The sequence below is a fragment of the Hemiscyllium ocellatum genome, chromosome 5 (assembly GCF_020745735.1).
Source record: "Hemiscyllium ocellatum isolate sHemOce1 chromosome 5, sHemOce1.pat.X.cur, whole genome shotgun sequence".
In the NCBI taxonomy this organism is placed as follows: domain Eukaryota; kingdom Metazoa; phylum Chordata; class Chondrichthyes; order Orectolobiformes; family Hemiscylliidae; genus Hemiscyllium; species Hemiscyllium ocellatum.
Genome location: NC_083405.1, coordinates 75,836,422 through 75,858,533, shown reverse-complemented (window position 1 = coordinate 75,858,533; position 22,112 = coordinate 75,836,422). Strand labels below are relative to the sequence as shown.

Genomic DNA, 22,112 nt, shown 5'->3' with positions numbered 1-22,112 from the left:
GTGATTTATTAAAGTTTGGCACCAGTATGTTGCTTTTGAACTGTTACTTTATTAATAAAGTGAAGGAATTCACATGTTTTATTTAATAGCCTTCCCAAATTCTCTTGCCAGCTAGACACAGTGGGTGTTATGGTGCAGTGGTAGCATCCCAGTCTCTGAAACAGATGCTTCAGGTATAAGTGCCATTCCAAGACTTGATGGTTAAAAAAGGCTTTTCATAACACTGCCAAGCAGGTTGGGTATCAACTTCTGTGGGATATGGAATATGTTTCAAAACAAGGATCAAATTCTATCAAATATTTAGTAGTTTCAAATCACTTTTTTGTGATTAAGGTGTGGACATTTTCCAAGCATCATAAAAAGTAACTTGATAAATTCTATCTTGTCCACTGAAGCTCAATGTGCAACGTCACGCAGCAAGAGAAAACCCTTCACACCAATGTTTATGCCAAGTGTCACACACCTGACATTGAGAGAGATATATACCTTATATTTAATAGAGATCAGCTTCGCTGGGTTGGCCATGTAGTTTGCATTGAGAATTTGCACATCCCAAAGGTGGTATTTCCAGCTAGCTGAGCACAGAAACTCACATCTTTGATGAAAAGACATTCTGCAAGGTAGTTCAGAGTCTGTAAACTGGACATTGGATCAGCTTATTGGGATTGTATTATAGACACCCTAATAGTAAGAGGGAAACTGAGAAACAAATTTGTAAGGAGAGCTCAGTTATCTGTAAGAATAATAGAGTGGTTATGGTGGGAATTTTAACTTTCCAAACATAGACTGGGACTGCCATTGCGTTAAGGGTTTAGATGGAGAGGAATTTGTTAACTGTGTACAAGACAATTTTCTGATTCAGTATGTGGATGTACCTATTCGAGAAGGTGCAAAACTTGACCTACTCTTGGGAAATAAGGCAGGGCAGGTGACTGAGGTGTCAGTGGGAGAGCACTTTGGGGTCAGTGACCATAATTCTACTGGTTTTAAAATAGTGATGGGAAAGGATAGACTAGATCTAAAAGTTGCAGTTCTAAATTGGAGGAAGGCCAATTTTGGTGGTATTGGGCAAGAACTTTCGAAAGCTGATTGGGCGCAAATATTCGCAAGTAAAGGGACGGTTGGAAAATGTGAAGCCTTCAGAAAGGAGATAATGAGAATCCAGAAAAAGTATGTTCCTATTAGGATGAAAGGAAATGCTGGTAGGTATAGGGAATGCTGGATGACTAAAGAAATTGAGGGTTTGGTTAAGAAAAAGAAGGAAGCGTATGTAAGGCATAGACAGGATAGATCAAGTGAATCCTTAGAAGAATATAAAGGCAGTACGAGTATATTTAAGAGAAAAATCAGGAGGGCAAAAAAGGGACATGAGATAGCTTTGACAAATTGAGTTAAGGAGAATCCAAAGGTTTTTGACAAATACACTAAGGACAAAAGGGTAACTAGGGAGAGAATAGGGCCCCTTTTAACCAGCAACACATTTTCAGCTGTGATCTCCAGCATCTGCAGACCTCATTTTTTACCCCTCAAAGATCAGCAAGGCTTTGTGTGGAGCCGCAGGAGATGGGGCAGATACTAAATGAGTATTTTGCATCAGTATTTACTGTGGAAAAGGACATGGAAGATATAGAATGTATGTAAATTGATGGCGACATCTTGAAAAATGTCCAGATTATAGAGAAGGAAGTGCTGGTTGTCTTGAAACACAAAAGTGGATAAATCCCCAGGACCTGATCAGGTGTACCCGAGAACTCTGTGGGAAGCTAGGGAAGTGATTGCTGAGCTTTTTGCTGAGATATTTGTATCATCGATAGTCACAGGTGAGGTGCCAGAAGACTGGAGGTTGGCTAAAGTGGTGCCACTGTTTAAGAAAGGTGGTAAAGACAAGCCAGGGAACTATAGACCAGTGAGCCTGACATCAGTGGTGCGCAAGTTGTTGCAGGGAATCCTGAGGAACAGGATGTATATGTATTTGGAAAGGTCAGGACTGATTAGGGATAGTCAACATGGCTTTATGCGTGGGAAATCATGTCTCACAGACTTGATTGAGTTTTTTTGTATAAAGAGAATTCATGAGGGCAGAGTGGTAGCTGTGATCTATATTGACTTCAGTAAGGCATTTGACAAGGTTCCCTATGGGAGACTGGTGAGCAAGGTTAGATCTCATGGAATACAGGGGGAACTTGCCATTTGGATACAGAACTGGCTCAAACGTAAAAGACAGAGAGTGGTGGTGGAGGGTTGTTTTTCAGACTGGAGGCCTGTGACTAGTGGAGTGCCACAAGGATTGGTGCTGGGTCCACTACATTTTATCATTTATATAAATGATTTGGATGTGAGTATAAGAGGTTAGTCAGTAAGTTTGCAGATGACACAAAAATTGGAGATGTAGTGGACAGCAAAGAAGGTTACCTCAAATTACAATGGGATCTTGATCAAGTGGTCCAATGGGTTGAGAGGTGGCAGATTGAGTTTAATTTTGATAATTGTGAGGTGTTGCATTTTGGGAAAGCAAATCTTAGCAGGACTTATACACTTAATGGTAAGATTCCAGAACAAAGAGACCTTAGAATGCGGGTTCATAGCTCCTTGAAAGTAGAGCTGCAGGTAGACAGGATAGTGAAGAAGGTGTTTGGTATGCTTTCTTTTATTGGTCAGAGTATTGAGTACAGGAATTGGGAGGTCATGTTGCAGCTGTACTGGCCATTGATTAGGCCATTGTTGGAATATTGCGTCCAATTCTGGTCTCCTTCTTATCGGAAAAGTGTTGTGAAACTTGAAAGGGTTCAGAAAAGATTTACAAGGATGTTGTCAGGGTTGGAGGATTTGAGCTGTAGGGAGAGATTGAATAGTCTAGAGCTGTTTTCCCTGGAGCGTCAGAGGCTGAGGGGTGACCTTATAGAGGTTTATAAAATCATGAGGGGCATGGATAGGGTAAATAGGCAAAGTCTTTTCCCTGGGGTTGGGGAGTTCAGAACTAGAAGGCATAGGTTTATGGTGAGAGGGGAAAGATATAATAGAGACCTAAGGAGCAACTTTTTCATGCAGAGGGTGGTATGTGTGTGGAATGAGCTGCCAGAGGAAGTGGTGGAGGGTGGTACAATTACAATATTTAAAAGGCATCTGGATGGTTATATGAATAGGAAGGGTGTGGAGGGATATGGGCCAGGTGCTCGCAGGTGGAACTAGATTGGGTTGGGATATCTGGTCAGCATGGATGAGTTGGACCAAAGGGTCTGTTTCCATGCAGTACTTCTTCATGACTCTATGACTCTATTAGTTCAGGACATATCCAATGTCTCCATAATTATGCTTGAGGAGAACAGAATCAGGTCCATACTTGACAAGAGCGCATAACACAAAGCCAGTGCCTTCATCCACCTTTCCATCAGTGACCTCATATGTAATATTTGCAATTGGATCAGCAAATTAAGATTTGATTTCACATTACACCATCCAATGCCAAATTGGATGGTGACCAACTGGTCTCCTTCCTGAACATCAATCCATTAAAACCAAGAGAGAACATATCATACAAAATATTGACTGGCATCCTGTCCTCAGGCCTCCTTATTATGTCTCAAAGTACTCAATAGGTACTTTAGATAACCTATTCAGACATGTTATGATACATCTCCAGCACAGGTAAGACTTGAACTCAGACTTTCTGGCCCAGATGTAGGGGCACTACCACTGCATCACAAGACACTACAAAGAACACAATAAAGTTATCCAAATAAATGCTGACTTTCATTTATTAGCCCATTGAAATGTCTGTTATCTCTGTCAGTTAATTTGGATTATTTTCTAAACATGAACATTGACAAAACCAAAGTGACGAGGCAAACGTGGGTCCTGTAGACGCTGCAGATTAGAGTCAAGATTAGAGGAGTGTTGAAAAAGCACAACAGGTCAGGCAGCATCCGAGGAGCAGAAAAATCACATTTCGTGCAAAAGTCCTTCATCAGGAATGAAATGCAGATCTCAAAGGTGTTCATGTACTCATAAAAGGAAGAGAACTTGAATATGTGCAAGAATTCAAGTAATTAGCAATGATAATATCTTCAGATGGAAGATACAATAAAGAAATAAGAACAATGATAGCAATGCCAAAGGCCATATTTCATAAGAAGAGACCAGAGACCTGAAAAAGCAATTCAAAGAGTAGCTTGTAAAAAGCTTGGTTCGGAGTGTTGTTATGCATGGAGGTGGACCTTATTGAAGGAGACTCTAACTTGTTAAAAAGCTCTGAAATTTGGGGTTGGAGGAGAATGGAAACTGTCAGCTGGGCAGGAAAAAAATGAAGTGCTTTAGAAAGCGAATGAATAAATAATTGTGTTCCAGGTCATAGAATCATAGAGATGTACAGCACAGAAGCAGATCCTTTGGTCCAACCCGTTCCATGCCGACCAGATGTCCCAACCCAATCTTGTCCCACCTGTCTGCATCTGGCCCATATCCTAACCAAACCCTTCATATTCATATATCCATCCAAATGCCTCTTAAATGTTGCAATTGTACCAGCCTCCACCATAAGAAGCATGTTACTAAGTTTGCAGATGGCACCAAAATTTGAGGACAGCAAAGAGGGTTACCTCAGATTACAACAGGATCTGGACCAGATGGGCAATGGGCTGAGAAGTAGCAGATGGAGTTTAATTCAGATAAATGCGAGGTGCTGCATTTTGGGAAAGCAAATCCTAGCAGGACATTTTGCAAGATATCACCATCTATTTCCCTACAGTCTATGTCTTCCATATCCTTTTTCACAGTGAATACTGATGCAAAATACTCATTTAGTATCTGCCCCATCTCCTGCGGCTCCACATTTAGGCTGCCTTGCTGATCTTTGAGGGACCCTATTCTCTCCCTAGTTACCCTTGTTTCCTTAATAAATTTGTAAAAAGTCTTTGGATTCTCCTTAATTCTATTTGTCAAAGCTATCTCATGTCTCCTTTTTGCCCTCCTGATTTCCCTCTTAAGTATACTCCTACTTCCTTCATATTCTTCCAAGGATTCACTCGATCTATCCTGTGCTTCCTTTTTTTTCTTAACAAAACCCTCAATTTCTTTAGTCATTCAACATTCCCAATATTTACCAGCTTTTCCTTTCACCCTAACGGGAATATACTTTCTCTGGATTCTCGTTATCTCATTTCTGAAGGCTTCCCATTTTCCAACTGTCCCTTTACCTGTGAATACCTGCGCCTCATTTCCCCTCCCCCCACCTTGTCTCAGTCGAATCCCTCGAACTCAGCACCACCTTCCTAACCTGCAATCTTCTTCCTGACCTCTCCGCCCCCACCCCACTCCGGCCTATTACCCTCACCTTGACCTCCTTCCACCTATCACATCTCCATCGCCCCTCCCCCAAGTCCCTCCTCCCTACCTTTTATCTTAGCCTGCTGGACACACTTTCCTCATTCCTGAAGAAAGGCTTACGCCCGAAACGTCGAATCTCCTGTTCCTTGGATGCTGCCTGACCTGCTGTGGTTTTCCAGCAACACATTTTCAGCTCTGATCTCCAGCATCTGCAGACCTCACTTTCTCCCCTGATATCTGCGCCCAATCAGCTTTCGAAAGTTCTTGCCTAATGCTGTCAAAATTGACTTTCCTCCAATTTAGAACTGCAACTTTTAGATCTAGTCTATCCTTTCCCATCACTATTTTAAAACCAGTAGAATTATGGTCACTGGCCCCAAAGTGCTCTCCCACTGACACCTCAGTCACCTGCCCTGCCTTATTTCCCAAGAGTAGGTCAAGTTTTGCACCTTCTCGAATAGGTACATCCACATACTGAATCAAAAAATTGTCTTGTACACAGTTAACAAATTCCTCTCCATCTAAACCCTTAACGCAATGGCAGTCCCAGTCTATGTTTGGAAAGTTAAAATCCTCTACCACAATCACTGTATTATTCTTACAGATCGTGTTTAAAAAAATGCATAAGGCGCATTTTAAGAGGAAACAAACTTGTAAGAGATGTTTTGGAGGGAAATTTGAAAGAAAAAGCAGAAAGAAGAGAATACCAATGTTGGATGGCTTGAAAATGAAAGAAAGTTCCATGAAAAGACTGTGGCAGGACTATGTAGTACTGCTGTGAGCTAAGGACCTACCTTTCGTCAGAGCACATATGATGATGATGATGCTACCTCTAAAGGTTTCCTCGCCACTGCATTAAGGTGACTATTTTGTAATTGCTTGGTTTACCTGTCTGTGTACTGAGACCTAAGTTCAATGCTGCAGAATGGCCTGATCTTGGAGTTAAGTTGGAAATCTAACAGGAGGTCTACTAATAATTTCAACAATTGTTACACACTCATGGATAAAGAGCTTGGCCAGAAATAGAGGGAGAAAAAGTTTTTTTTAATCACATCATTCTTGTTTCGTTTGCAGATAACTTTAACCTATTTACTTTTGTTCCTTTTTGTTTTATGAGCAGGAACATCTTCTCCCTATCTATTCTATCTATCCTGTTCATGATTTTGAAAACATGTACCAAATCACTCCTTCTGTCCAAGAAAAACTGTCCCTACTTCTTCCATCTATCCTCATAACTGAAGCTTCTCATTCCTGATGAAGGGCTTATCCCAAAACATTGATTCTCCTGCTCCTTGGATGCTGCTTGACCTGCTATGCTTTTCCAGCACCACACTTGTAACTCTGATCTCCAACATCTGCAGCCCTCAATTCCTCCTGGAACCATTCCTATAAATTTTACTTGTATCTCTCCAGTGCATTCACATCTTTCCGATAACATGGCACCCACAACTGCACACAACACTCAAACTGAAACCTAACAAGTGTCTTGGCAAATTCAACATCACCTACCTGCTCTTGACCCTATTAATAAAGCCAAGAACACTATGTACTCTGTAAACTATCCTGCCATCTTCAATGGTCTGTGTGCATAAACACCAAGTCCCTCTGCTCCTGCACCCCTTAAGAATTGTACCCATTATTTTCTGTTGTTTTTCAATGTTCCTCAGACCAAAGTGTTTCACCTCACGCTTCTGTGTTTTGAACCTCATCCGCTACCTATCCGCTCACTTCAGCAATTTGTCAATGACTTTTTGGAGTCCCACACCACCCTCCTCACAGTATACCATTCTTCCAAGTTTAGTATCATCTGCAAGCTTTGAAATGACCCCCTGCAAACTGATATCCAGTCGTTAAATATTAGGAAAAGCAAGGGTCCCAATACCAATCCTTGGGAAACTCCGCCACAAATCTTCCTCCGGCCCTCAAAAGATCTACTGACGAGTATCCTCTGTTTCTCATCACACAACAATTTTATATCCACGTTGCTACTGTCTCTTTTATACCAGAACCTATACTCAGAAGGCGTTTGTCACGTTGTACGCAGAGGGACAAACACAAACACACTTCCTTATCTTCAACAAATGATCTCCAGCCTGCAGGGTCCACCTAAATGAGTCTGGACTCACAGCTCTACTGTTATCTTTGTCAATTTATTTTTTAACCTCCTTAACCCTCTGTCTCTACATATTTTAATGTCTGTACTTCGAAATACACTGTAGAATTTAAAAGAAAAAAAATTTCAGGCGTTGGTGAAACTTAAAAACAGAACAAAAACCCTGCAAGAAGTGACCTTCTGAAATGTCCTTGTGTTGCCTTTTTAATGATATTCTTGCATCGCCTTTTTAAATGCGCTGCCCTTCCCCCCCCGCTGTCAATCAGCTGGTTGTCTCCATGGTGACGATGTGGTGGGGTTAGTGTTGTGAATGAGCCGGTAGTGCAGGAGCTGAGCCGGAGAGTGAGAGGCGGCAGGAGCGGGAGCTCAGGCCGGGACATACAGCCGCACTCCAGCACCGTGCCCGCCTCAGTCACGCGAAGCCATGAGCCAGCCACGGAGCGGGCTGCTGTCCACCATCCAGACCCGGGTCTGCACCGACAACTTCAGTAACTGCTACACGCTGGTGGGCAAAGAGCTCGGCAGGTAATCCAGGGAGAGCCGGGCAGGGTGAAGTTCATACGGACTTGGAGGGGGGTCACAGGGAGAAAGAGGGGAAAGAGCCTTTCATAGAACAAGACTAAGCTCTATCAGTGCAAGATCATGGTCTTTAAGACCAAGAGACCCGTACACACACACGCACGCGTGAGATGAACAACCCCACACACATTAAGACAGTATGACCCCCACATCGTGATATAGACAGATTTATCCCAACCTGAACAGCCGAAAGGGGTTTTAAAAAATATTTGAGATGGAACGAAGAAGGAAGAGATTATGTTTTTTTTTTCAAAAGCTGACGGCGGTAAGTAATGACCTGCACAGATGAGGGTTTCAGACCGTGAGTCAGTGAAAGAGATTTAAAGACAGAGCAACTTTGGTAGAGCAACTCTTAACAGTGACTGAAAGAGACAACTTGTCAGTGAGGGAAATTGTGGTTCAGGCAGATATTCTTGAGAGGCTTGAACTGTACATTCTGGGTAATCTGTAGCTATTTTGAGAATATCTTTGTTTATTATGTTTTTTTCCCACAGTCAAGGGATCCATTTATTAGTAAATTGTAAATAAATAATGATTTTGGAGTTAAGATTGCTGAGACATTGATATACATGTTCAGAATATTAATATATATATAGTCAATGATTGTTACATTTATTGTTTCTGTGTTTTAGCATTTTATACACTACATTTACCACTTAGGTTTTTATATAAATGAAACTTAGTAATTTATTAGAGACTTTAATGGAAACTTGTGCTGTGAGAGCTGGTGGTATGTTACACATCTTATAAAACTTTCATTATCGGAAAAGCGCATCAGATTGAGAGTTACAGTGAATTTAGTCATGTAGCACTTTGCCAAGTTCTACTTTGTTTCTGATTTGATCTGAGTAAAACAATTCCAGTTGTGCACAATTTTAGAAGTAACTAGAGTAAGGGATTGGTTACTTTCATCTAAAGCTAAACACTCCATATTAACTAGAATGGGAAGCCTAACACTTGGCCGACACTTGAAGTTTTCTGGTAAAGAAAGCTGGAGTTTCTGACAAAGATTTTTGTAGCTCTCAAATCCATGTGCTTATTAATTGTTGGAATAACTATCCTCTGCAAATTGAATCCACACAGGACAAGAGAAAATGAACAAAATATCACAAATGTAATACTTTAACATTTTATTTTTTAGAAAAAAATTGAGATTGTTTTGATTTGGTTAATATTTAATGTTGCTATTTTGATTTTAAAAATTCCTTCCATTGCCCATTCAAAGGTTTGGGAAGCTATAGTTTCAGAGAATTGGAGAAAACTACTCAACCTTGTTCCTGGGCTACATCTTCTTACACATACACTTCCAGGCTCCACTGTATTTACTGCACATTCGTGTCCTACTGCACTGCCTTTTGAATCCACTTGGGGCAGCAAACTTACTCAATCTAATTCAAACAACTCTTAACTGAAATAAATGTGTTTTTATAGTACTGTAGATGTACTGCAGGTTGCCTGTTTATAACAAGATGCAACAATTATCGAGAAACGATGAACAGGTTTTTAAAGTTTATTTAGTCTCTATTACACGTAAACAGATTCTCAGCTAGATTTGATTTCATAAAGTAGTGGCACTTCAATATCAAGTTGAAAGTTCATCAAATAATGTTTGTTAAAGAATTGATGTTTAACTAGAGAAACCTTGTGTTAATGTACAACTCCACTGATAATTCTTCAAAACTGTAGGGGTGACATGTCCTTTTCTGCTGTATTTTCTCCAAGTGATTCTTTCAATCTTTGAAATATAATAATTTTCTCCAGTAATGTCTTGTTATTTCTCTTTAGGCAAAGTTTTGTTAGGGGGAGGTGGTGAGGGGAGCAGACTCCTTTCTTTATGTGAAAGTTTTCCTTCAATAATAGCTAAAGCATTTAATAAATCATACTTCTGTTTCTGTTTCCAATCCCTCCCAGGAATAAGTATGAGATTTCCTGAGAGCGCTGCTTGTTATTCAGGTGGCTACATCTTTCCACAGGTTCTATTTTGGTTTCTGAGGTTTGGCAGACTTCTGTTTCTGATACAGGTACAGGCCAAGTCCACATGGTGGCCACAAATTTGCTTAATCATAGACCTGTGTGCTGCCACAAGGTCTCTGAATCCTTCACTCGTGGTTCACTAGAATTCTTTTGTGCTCTGGATTTTGGACTTGGAATACAAAAGTGGGACTATTCCTGGGAGATCTGCCAACTGTGCTCACACCCTGCATGTCTGAGGTCTTCCCTGCCAATCCCCTGGTGTATTGGATTAAATGCCAATCTACACAGCAGGAAGTCTGTTCTAGCTGGCATGGCTCAGTTTAAAAGTGTCACAAGCTTCTCTTAAGTCATTCTCTGGAAGGGGGAAAGTGATTTTTGTGTTGCTAAATTATCCTTTGTTTCATGACTGGTCAAATAGGAGATGAAATGTGGAAAAAAATTAACACCTGAATGATGTTTGGCCAGATCTGCATTTGGCAGTGCTTTTCCCTTCTTTAATTCTGCCTATTATTCCCCTTTTACATCTGTCTGGAATGCCTGCCAGGCAGAAAATAGTTGCAGTGTTTACTGTGCAAGCATGTTTCAAAACGTAAGTTGTCATTATAAATGTTCCAAAATATATGAATGGATTTTTTTTCTTTTGAAGATATAAAATTCTCAGAAGTGTGCCTGTGGACAATGCTTGTTAAGTAGTCCATGCTAATGGATAGATGTGAGGAGGCATTTCTTGACTGAGGTTCTAGCACGTGTAACAAGAATAAAGTGTGTGTGGGTGTTTTTTTTAGCATCTTGGATGAAATGTTCTGTATTTTGCAGTCCAGCACAAGTTCTGTTTTACATCAACTGCAATGTAACCGTATAGGCTGGGTATCCAATTTTAATTGTCAAATGGGAGTATGTAGACTTTCTTCCAAAGTGCTTGTCACCTCCATTGTACAGTAGCTCCCAGCTATTTATTTCCATTTTTTCCTCTTCAAGGAGATGACCTCTGAGCACCTCTGCCCAACTGTATTACTTACTTTTATTGCACTCTTTTTTTTTTCTGTAAAAGATGAGTAAAATGCATAGCTTTGAGCAAAACCTTTGTTTTTACACATTTTAAATTGCATCACATTTTACTGCTTTATGTAACCTTTGCTGATCATAAGATAGTTTATGTGCAGCATGCTTTTACTTTGTTTAATAAATAACCCAATGCACTGTAATTATTAGCTATACATGTTTTAATTACAGTCTGTCTTTTTCCTATTCACTGCATATTGCAGTGCAATTTTTCTTCAGCTTAGTGTGCTACTTCTTGAGTATCTTTATTTTCTCCATTTTGTGTTACAATTGGTTCAATTTTGATTAAGCATGCTAAGGAAATGCAAGCATTTGATTGGCACTTGTAATTCAGTTCAGAATCAGTACTTCATATGCACATTTTGTCAAGCCAAGAGCAAAGGTTTTTATTTTACTTTTATTTTACACCAACTATCACAAAGTTTTATCACCCTTTGTGAAATATTGGCCATCTTCTCAATTCATCTTCACATTAATCCCGTAAAAATAAATTAAAATGTCTTTCACAAACATACTGACAGCAACCAGAACAGAAAAGCAGAGAGAAAGCAGCCAATTGTTAATAATGAGAGAGAGTTGAAAGTACTACACTAAAAGACCGGAGTTTGAAAAGACAAATGAATCATAAAATCTACCTTAAACTGGATGATAAAAATCAATACATTCAAAGTGACTTAGTCACTTCTCAAAAGAATCAGCAGCTATTATGCATTTTGTTGCAAGTCACTGGAAGAGTGATAACACACAAACATGAGGCTTCTGGAATTACTCAACATTCTTTTTATTTCCCCAGTCATCCTGTTCCATGATGTGATTTCTGTTACTTTGCTTCTTTCCCTATGTGACGACTTTTCATTGAAATTGCACGCTCTGCTTGTGTAATGTTTGTAAACTAAGTCCAATTTCATCAACATTTAAAGATACGTCAGGCTTATAATGAAATAAAACCTTGTGAAGTTTATCAACATGGTTTGTTGTCCAGCATGTGATTACACGTGATTTTGATCTTAATTGTGCAAGTTGATTATCACCTGTAAGCAATAATATACTTTAAAAATGTGTCCTGCACCTCTTAGTATGATACTTATATTACATTCCTCAAATGACATCAATGTATTACTTAAATGTTTGCTTTATGACAGTGATTACATTTGACAATGCCTTATTGACTGTGGGGCACATCGTGAGATAAGTAGAGATGCTATAGAAACATGAGTTCTTTGTTCTCTTCTTTAAGAACAGCACAAACACATTCCTTATCGTATTCTGTTATTCAAAAAAAACTGCTGTATTTGATCATCAAATCACAAAATGTTTACTTGTCTGATATTACATGACTATTTTTGCTGCAGTCAGTAATGCAAGATAATAAAAGCAAAATATCACAGATGGTGAAAAATCTGAAACAAACATCGAAAGCTCAGCAGGTCTGGCAGCATCTGAAGAGATAAATAGAATTCATGTTTCAAGTTTGGTATGACACTTCTTCAGGAGGGTTAGTAATTCAAGGTAGTTTAATTATTATCATAGAGTTATAAAATTACTTGGTGTCCTTGGGTATGCAGGTTGGAAAGATATTTATGTCAAGTTCCATCACTTGTTTTGTTTCAAACATGTTTTCCAAGTTGATCATTGCTAATTAGAAGGAATTATTATGTCTTTTTCAAATAAAAACACATTCCAAGCTCAACGGTTAGTTATTGACCACAGTTTCCTATTATTCCAGATATGTTTTTAGATTAGATTACTTTGATTAGATTACTTAGTGTGGAAACAGGCCCTTCGGCCCAACAAGTCCACACCGACCCGCCGAAGCGCAACCCACCCAGACCCCTACATTTACCCCTTACCTAACACTACGGGCAATTTAGCATGGCCAATTCACCTGACCCGCACATCTTTGGACTGTGGGAGGAAACCAGAGCACCCGGAGGAAACCCACGCAGACACGGGGAGAACGTGCAAACTCCACACAGTCAGTCGCCTGAGTCGGGAATTGAACCCGGGTCTCAGGCGCTGTGAGGCAGCAGTGCTAACCACTGTGCCACCGTGCCGCCCATACGGTGAGTACTTTACACCTATTTCTTCTTACTCTAGAAAGGTTAAAAGACAGCCACATAATTTATCTCTGGAGGTTTTTTGCTTTAAGGTCCTACCTGAATTTTTTTATACATTGTTAGTAAATTTCATATTTTAAAACATTTAACACAAGCAAGTATTGCATGAAGGAATGAAGAGACATATGTCCAGGTTTGTCAACAGCCCATTTAACTGGCACAATAAGTAGAAGTGATGGGAACAGAAAGCTACAAAGGAACCTCTTATACTTATAGAGTAAGCAAATTGGTAGACGGAGTTCTGAAATAAAAACAAAAAGTGCGAGAGAAACCTAGTAAGTGTGATAGCATCTGTGGAGATAGGACAGAGTTGATGTTTCAAGACTCATATGACTCCTCTTTGGAACTGTAGGTGCAGAGAATGTGGGTATTTACACTATTGCCAAAAGGGAGGAGGAGTGAGTGGAACCACTGATGAAGGTCCCCAGAGCAAAGGATATAGAGACCTAATGGTGATGAGGAGATATATTTACAAAATAATTGTTAATGGTTGATGTGAATAATTGGAAATAATTTCAATGAGAGCAAATCCTTGCAATTTTCCATTTATGAAAAGCAATAAAAGCTAATGGACAAGTGACAGTAGCCTTTACCTTAAGCGAATGGGAATAAAAAGAGGTGGAAGTTATCATGCATGTGTATAAAGCTCTAGATAGACCTTACTCAGTTTCTAATATTTCAATTTTATTCAGTTCAAGGCACTGCAAGTTGGAAGGATGTGTTGGTTTGGGAAGTGTGCTATTGTGGAAGACTGGTACAAAGTCACTGGTTTGACACTGAGTAAAAAAGTTAAATGAGAACTGCAGGATACATAGACAATGCCTATATTCCCTTTGTTGTAGAAGATTTAAGGGGTGATGACATTGTGTATAAGATGTTTATAGGATTTGATAGGCTAAACAGAAATATTTCAGAAATCAGAGTTCAGAACAAGTAAGTAACCTTAAATTTCTTGACATCACTTCTTTACACAAACTGCAGTGAAAAGACGCTTCTCTCAAAAAAAATCTTTAGGACATTTTAAAAATCCAAACTGAGATGGATTTTGAATTGGGGAGGGATATGGTGCAAAAGCAGATAATTGGGGTTGATATAGAAGTTGGCCGTTCACAGGGACTGCTTGGGGATCAATGGTAAACTCTTAACACCAGAGGATGAAGCTTTAACAATGGATTATATATATATTACTTACACTTTGTGAAAATGCAAGTTGAAATCCAATAGGTTTCAAAGATCATATGAGATAGAAGCATTTGGTTCCTCAAGTTTGTTCTGCCATTCAATCAGATTATCAGTCATCTGATTGTGGCTTTCACTCCTTTAATACCTTTGTCCATAAGCCTTGACTCCCTTGTCTACAGAAAATCTGTCTAATTGGCCTTGTATACATTTAATGACTCAAACACTGCTATTTTCTGGAGGAGAGAATTCCAAAGTCTGATGACCCTCTGAAAGGGGGAAAAAAATTCATCACCACCTCAAATGACAGACACTCCTTTTAAACTGTGCTGCCTGGTTCTAGACTCCTCCATGAGACAAAGCGTTCTCTTAGCATCTAGCCTGTCATCCCCTCAGAATCTTCTATGCTCAGTGTAATTGCCTCTGATATTCATAAAGTCTATTTGAGCAATATTTCCTTATATAGCAGCCCCTTCATCCCATGGACCAGCTGTGTGAATGTTTTATTTTAACTGCTTCCAGTGCAATTATATATTTTCTGAAGGACACAATCTGAAGAAGAGTCGTGTGCGACTAAATGCTCTTTCTCCACAAAAACTGACAGATTTGTTGAGTTTCTACAGCATCCTCAATATTTTGCTTTTATTCATTTACTAGATTTGGTCAGTAGAAGAATCAAGTGTTGGGTGAAATGCACGAAAGTGGAATGAGAAATGTTGGAACAGATGCGATCTTATTGAATGGTGGTGCATGTTTGAGGGACTGAATGGCCTACTCCTGTTACTATTTCTTTTGATCTTGTGGTGTCATCGTCAAGCATAACTTAGCTTTAATAGTTTTTGAAGATAAACTGACCTAGATAGACAAAGGCAAGATGATCCATTAGATCAGAATATATATGGGTTTCAGATGGTATTTCAATAAGTGATCAAGGTTTGTCGTAACATTCAAATGTAAGAGACAATGGATGGAAAGGCGATTAACAGCAAGGTTCAGTTTGCCAAAGAGTTAAAAGTGATGGTGAGAGAACTAATTTAGTCCGTGTTTGTCTTTCTAATACCTTGTAAATAGTGAGACATGAATGAGTTCACTGCTGAGCTGAGCTATGGCACATGCAATAATAGGTTGTCCTTCCAATATAACTTTTCAGTTGAATCTTTTGCTGAGCATTGTTTTATGTATGCGCAGCACTGGACTGAAAAGAAAAAGTAGTGAACCATTTTCACTACCAGCAATTTAGTGGGCAACAAAACTGTGTGCTGATGGCAGGAACTTCGGATTATAATTGTGAGTTCCATAGGTAGATAGGATTACATAGCCTGTTTCAATGCTATATATCCTATCTGCCCTAACCAATCCATTAGGCTAAATTAATACATTCCTGTTCAGGGACACAGGAAGTTAATAGGTGGGCTAACTCAGGAGTTACAAGCAGAAAATTGTCCTGCTAAACCGACATTTCACTTTGGTAGTATTTTGTGCCAATTAAATGTTATTTATGCATTATTCCAAATCTCTGAATCTGATTTAAAAGATCACACTGGTCTTTACAAAGTTGCTTTAATTTAATTTTTTTATTGGGGTCACTGGTGTTTCTAGCAAGACAGAAATTATTGCTAATCCAATACAATCCTGAGAAGTCTGCATGCTGATGGATTTTCTCTTTGAGCTACTGCTGCTGCTGTGATGGTCAAACTGAATTGATATGGTGACAATGAGATGGTATACAATGGGAATAGGTTTGACATCCAACTTCACTGTGTTTTTTTCTTGCCTTGATTCAAAATATGTAGATATTTTTGGCTATTCCTAATTCCCTTGAGAAGTTGGTGATGAGCCACATTCTTCAATACAACTGTGTGGCTTATTAGACTATACCTCCGAGGCAGAGTTTTCTCTGGACCCACATTGGTATTGCTGTTGCCAGGTTGAATACGACCTTAATGTTAAGGGCAGTTCTTTTCAGCCATTCAAAACTTGTGCCCATGTCTTGATCTGAACTTAAGTTTTGTCAGAATCTGAACAGAACATTAGTGAGCACGTAATGGTAAGGGGATATTACTTGATACAACTGATGACTTTTTGCAGTGTAAGATGTCTGGTAGGACTGCTATTGATTGGAATCGAGTTGGACTGTTCTTGTGCCCATGTTTCTGCTTGAGGGTAGTCTGTCGACATATTTAGTAGTGTTTTTTTTTTGTATATATTTTTTCACTCTGAGCTTCCACCCATCATTCTTTGTATTATTTGCCAATTCTCTGTGGCTATTGCCAGATATTTGCTTATAAACTAATGGTACAAGAGTAGTTGATATAACTTATTCCAATTTCCCCTCCTACTGTGAGATTAGATCCCCTACAGCATGGAAACAGGCTCTTCAGCCCAACAAGTCCATACTGACCCTCTGAAGAGTAATCCACCCAGACCCATTCCCCTGACTAATGTACCTAACACTATGCTCAATTTAGCATGGCCAACTCACCTAACCTGCACATCTTTGTGACAGTGGAAGGAAACCACAGCACCTGAAGGAAACCCACGCAGACACAGGGAGAATGTGCAAACTCCACACAGTCAGTTGCCTGAGGCAGGAATTGAACCTGGGTGCCTGGTGCTGTGAGGCAGCAGTGCTAGCCACTGAGTCACCGTGCTCCCCTCGCTGAGCCACCATGCCGCCCAGGAAGCAGTTAGCCTGTACTTCTGAGCTTCACCTCAAATATGTCTCACTAACTTTGAGGTTTTTTTTGAAGAAGTAATGAGGAGGATTGGTGAAGACAGAGAGATTGACATGATCAATATGGACTTCAGTAAGGTGATCAATAAGGTTCTGCATGGTCAACTGATTAATGAGGTTAAATCAGATGGAACACAGGGAGGACTAGCCATTTGGATGCAGAACTGGCTTAAAGGTAGGAGACAGAGGATGGTGGTGGAAGGTTGCTTTTCAGAATGGAGACCTGTGACCAGTGGTGTGCCACAAGGATTGGTGCTGGGTCCAGTGCTTTTTGTCATATATATAAATGGTTTGAATGTGAACGTAGGAAGTATGGTGAGTAACTTCACAGACGACACTAAAATTGGTGGTGTAGTGGGCAGCCAAGAAGGTTACCTCAGAATACAATGGGACCTTGATCAGAGCGGCCGGTGAGCTGAGGAGTGGCAGATGAAGATTAATTCGGGTAAATGTGAGGTGCTGCATTTTGGAAGGTAAATCAGGGCAGGATGTAGTCACTTAATGGTAGGTTCCTGGGGAGTGTTGCTTAACAACAATACCTTAGAAAGCAGGTTCATAGTTCCTTGAAAATAGAGGCACAGGTAAACAGAATAGTGAAGAATGTGTTTGTTGTGCTTGCCTTTATTGGGCAGTGCATTGAGTGTAGGAGTTGGGAGGTCATGTTGCGGCTGTACAGAATATTTGTTAGGCCATGTTTAGAATACTGTCTTCAATTCTGGTTGCTCTGCTATAGGAAGAATGTTGTGAAACTTGAAATGATGTAATAAAGATTTACAAGGACATTGTCAGGGTTGGAGGGTTTGAGCTATAGGGAGAGGCTGAATAGGCTGGGGCTAATTTCCCTGGACCATCAGAGCCTGACAAGTGACCTTGTAGAGGTTTATAAAATCACGAGGGGCATGGATAGCCTGAACAGCCAAGGTCTTTCCCCTGGGGTAGTGAAGTCCAAAACTAGAGTGCGTAGGTTTAGAAAGTTTGGGAGAAGATTTGTAGCTCGGGTGCTCGTTGTTGTGGTTCTGTTCGCCGAGCTGGGAGTTTGTGTTGCAAACGTTTTGTTCCCTTTCTACATGACATCCTCAGTGCTTGGGAGCCTCCTGTGAAGCGCTTCTGTGATGTTTCCTCCAGCATTTATAGTAGCTTGTCCCTGCCGCTTCCGGTTGTCAGTTCTTGCTGTCCACTGCAGTGGCCGGTATATCGGGTCCAGGTCGATGTGTTGTTGATAAAATCTGTGGATGAGTGCCATGCCTCCAGGAATTCCCAGGCTGTTCTCTGTTTGGCTTATCCTATAATAGTAGTGTTGTCCCAGTCGAATTCATGTTGCTTGTCATCTGCGTGTGTGGCTACTAAGGATAGCTGGTCGTGTTGTTACGTGGCTAGTTGGTGTTCATGGATGCGGATCGTTAGCTGCATAGGTTTAGGGTGAGAGAGGAAAGATTTGAAATGGACCTAAGGGGCAACTTCTTCATGCAGAGGGTGGTGCATGTGTGGAATGAGCTGGCAAAGGAAGTGGAGACTGGTACAATCGCAACATGTAAAAGGCATCTGGATGGGTATATGAATAGGAAGGGTTTAGAGGGATATGGGCCAAGTGGTGGCAAATGGAACTAGATTAATTTAGAATATCTGGTCAGCATGGACGAGGTGGATCGAAGAGTCTGGTTCCATGATGTATGTCTCTATGACTTTCTGACATGACTGGCAGTTGAAACCGACTTTGTGCAGTTATAGGTAACATCCTCTATTGTCACTCCACGTAATGATGGTGAGTCTTAATGTACTCAGAAAATTGCTTCAGCAGTTTATAAATTCCAATGCTCTAGCCTTTTAAATATATAATTAGGACAGGTGACATAGCAAATCTATGTTTTATGATTTTCCAAGTGTTTGTTCCAGGCTGACTTTAGGCAATAGTGAAATCTTCATTTATGGCAAGTTTTTAAGTGTGTTCTTTGTCGCACGTTGTCTGGATAATCTGCAGGAGAATTGAGTTGTTGATAAGATATTATTTCTCTATGAACTAAACCACTGTAATTCAGGTGCTAGGAAGAGTTTTGAAAAACTAAATATTCAAATACTGACATTTTATAAGAATTTAATGTATGATTCAATATTTTGTGTGGTCATCTCTTGAGTCCTCATCTTTGAAGAGCTTCTAATATAGTCAACAAAATCCTAAAACTTTGAATAGTAAAAGCTACCACAGACTAATTTGATGCTAATTGACCTGCTTTTGGATGGAAGACCTTCAGTGGCTTATTGTGTTGCATCAGGATTCAGCCATAGGGAATTATTGGACTTTGTTGCCTTGTCAACATTTATCAGCTCAGCCTCTCCACTGTCTTTAAAGCTAATATTTTGCCTCAAATGCTGCACTGCTTAATTGTAAAATGCAATATTTCCAGATCACTGCTTATCACCTACTGGAGGCTACCAGTTACAGAGAAGATAAAAATGGAGTTTCTAGATCACAGATCAGCTCTCTGTGACCCATAGCAATGATTTCAACTATAGTGCATGTGCTTCAGTTGAGAAGCTATTAGCCATTTTTTTCCCATTGTTTAGCCTATCCTAATTACAGCCAGTGTTACATTGTGCGTACCGACAAAAATGGATCGGCAGCTAAAAGTATAGATTTTAGTGCAGATTGGACAGATTTAGATAAATGCTGCAGATAAATAATTAAAGCAGGGAGTGAGGACTGTAATGTCAAATGCAGACCAGGTTCTATGTATAACGTCACCTGAAGACTTTCAGCTAGTTTGCTACATTAGTTGCTACCTCTAATCCTCAATTATGTTAGACCTCTGGCTTTCACAAAATGAACATAATTTATATTTTTTAAAAATCTTTCAGTGAGATTGGTAATGAGGTATGTATTTGTATTCCATCTTATGAGGTAAATTTTGGATTAATACGATCTGATCTGTATCTTCTTAAAAACTCCATAATATCCATTTTCACAGATGACAATATACTGCTGCCAAAATCCATCATTATAATTTCAGCTGGAGTATCTTATTGTATTATTATCCCTATACTCTTCAAACTGCTTCTAGCTAGATATTTATCCTGCTGCCTTTTAGAAGGGGCTAACCTACATAGTTGCAGCAAGTGCTATGCAAATGCTCAGGGCCTGCTCCTAATTTATAATTCTTAGGAGTGGAATTTATTTTAAAACTGAATTCTGTAGTGTTCAAATGACCTGCTTACATCTTGATGAGCAAGGGGGTGAAAGGTTATTGGGGGCAGCTGGGAACGTGGCATTACAAGATCAGCCATGATTTATTGAATGGTGGAGCTCAAGAAACTGAGTGACCTACTTAATTATGTCTCCTAAAAAGTGGCTCCTAATTGGTATGATCTTGTCATGTCATTTGTGACTCTCATTATTTTAAAACCTTGGATTGTGTTCCTCTTTCCAAAATTATTTTTGAGTTTCTTTTTTTCTAATTTAGAATCCTAGGTTTTGAAATCATTCGTGCTATATTTCTTCTGAATGTTTTCCTGTACATTACAATTTATTTAAAGGAGGTTGCTTAAAATGCACATAGTTTAATTTTGCAAAATCTCTATATTTTAGCAAAGCCTGATATGTCGGCTTTACATACTGGAAACTTTTATAGTGCGTTGCTAGTGAAGTTTTAGTATGTCCTGGCTGTGGGCAAGGTAAAATGGATCTTATTCTGCTAAATATGAATGACTAGTCATAGATTAGAACAACTAACTATTTTTGATCTTGAGATACATCCTAGTATTTAATTAATTTTGGCAAGTTTGTGCAGTAATGTAGTAATTTATGAGTCTGCTACAAGTAGGACTACTTCATCATGTACACAATTCATATATCTTTTTTGAATATTACATTCATCCACATTTTGAAGTCCATATTAATTAATGTTTCTTAATTTTTTCAGTCTGTCATATACTTCTAATTTGCCACATTTTGTTGTTTTTGCAAAGTTTATATTAAAGACCATTTTTAGTATCACTAGTGTGTGGTGCAGACATTAGACCAATGTCTGAAACTCGAGAAAGGTTTTGGTATTTTACTGTTGTCGTCTGTTCTCTGTTGAAAAGTAATTTTGAATCCAGCTAGCTGACTTGAGATTAATTCCATGAATCATGAATTCCTACAAAACTCGCATGAAATCTCATCACCTATCTTTTGAAAATCCCATCAGTTTGTGTTCAGTGGATATCCAACATATGCCAGTTTAGTTGCCTCTTCAAAAAAAAATCCCAATAGGTCAGTGAGGCATGATGGATTTATTTCTAAATCCTTGTTAATTACTCCTTATAAGGTTATGCACTTTTTATGTGAAAACTGTTTAGTGGATGCAATGCAGTGGTGTCCCTGCTTTACTCCCATATGTTGAGAACTGAGTGAATGATGAATGATTTAATTATTGTCACATACTTTTCATTGTATTTTCAAGATATTTTGAAAATATATTGTCACATATATGTTTTCTCGCCACAATCTGGTATATTTTGACATACAATAAGGATAAAATGAAATGACTTAAATAAGAGTTCATTTTCTGTTCAAAATGCGGTCTCAAGTACAGCTTCAGGGCTTCTGCAAGGTGTTCTGGTTCTTGAGGTGAGCCACTCCAGGAACAGCAATGACAGCATCAATGCCTCAGGAGACCCTGTTCCATTGATACTGCTAAGAGTCCAGGCTCCTACTGCCACCGGGCGTCCCTGCTCTGGGCACCGCTACCGCCAAGAATCCAGGCTCTGTACCTACCTCCACCAGGATTCCCTGCTCTGGGCTCTGCCACTGCCAAGAGCCCAGGCTGTGGGCCTACCTCTGTCAGGTCTTCATGCTCTGGGCCTCCTGCCACTGAGAACCAGGCTCAGGGCACCACCACTGCTGCCAGGAGTGCCTGTCCACACCACTGATGCTGCAGCCACTGCCATACCAAACACACTCTGCCCTCTAAGATGAAGAAGAAAAAAAAAGACAAAAAATGTACATAGAGAAAACAATGTTGCTAACCTGGAGTGAACAGACTCTGACAAGCCTGAA

At 39.7% G+C, this 22,112-nt stretch overlaps 1 protein-coding gene across 1 annotated transcript in view; it reads left to right on the top strand.

The window, feature by feature from the left end:
• Positions 1-7,723: 7,723 nt before the first annotated feature.
• Positions 7,724-22,112, top strand: part of stk17a (serine/threonine kinase 17a) — a 112,632-nt gene continuing 98,243 nt past the window's right edge. The window contains exon 1 of the mRNA XM_060825505.1: positions 7,724-7,960. Within this exon, the coding sequence (XP_060681488.1) occupies positions 7,860-7,960 (101 nt within the window). The 5' untranslated portion in view covers positions 7,724-7,859. The remainder of the gene's footprint in view (positions 7,961-22,112) is intronic.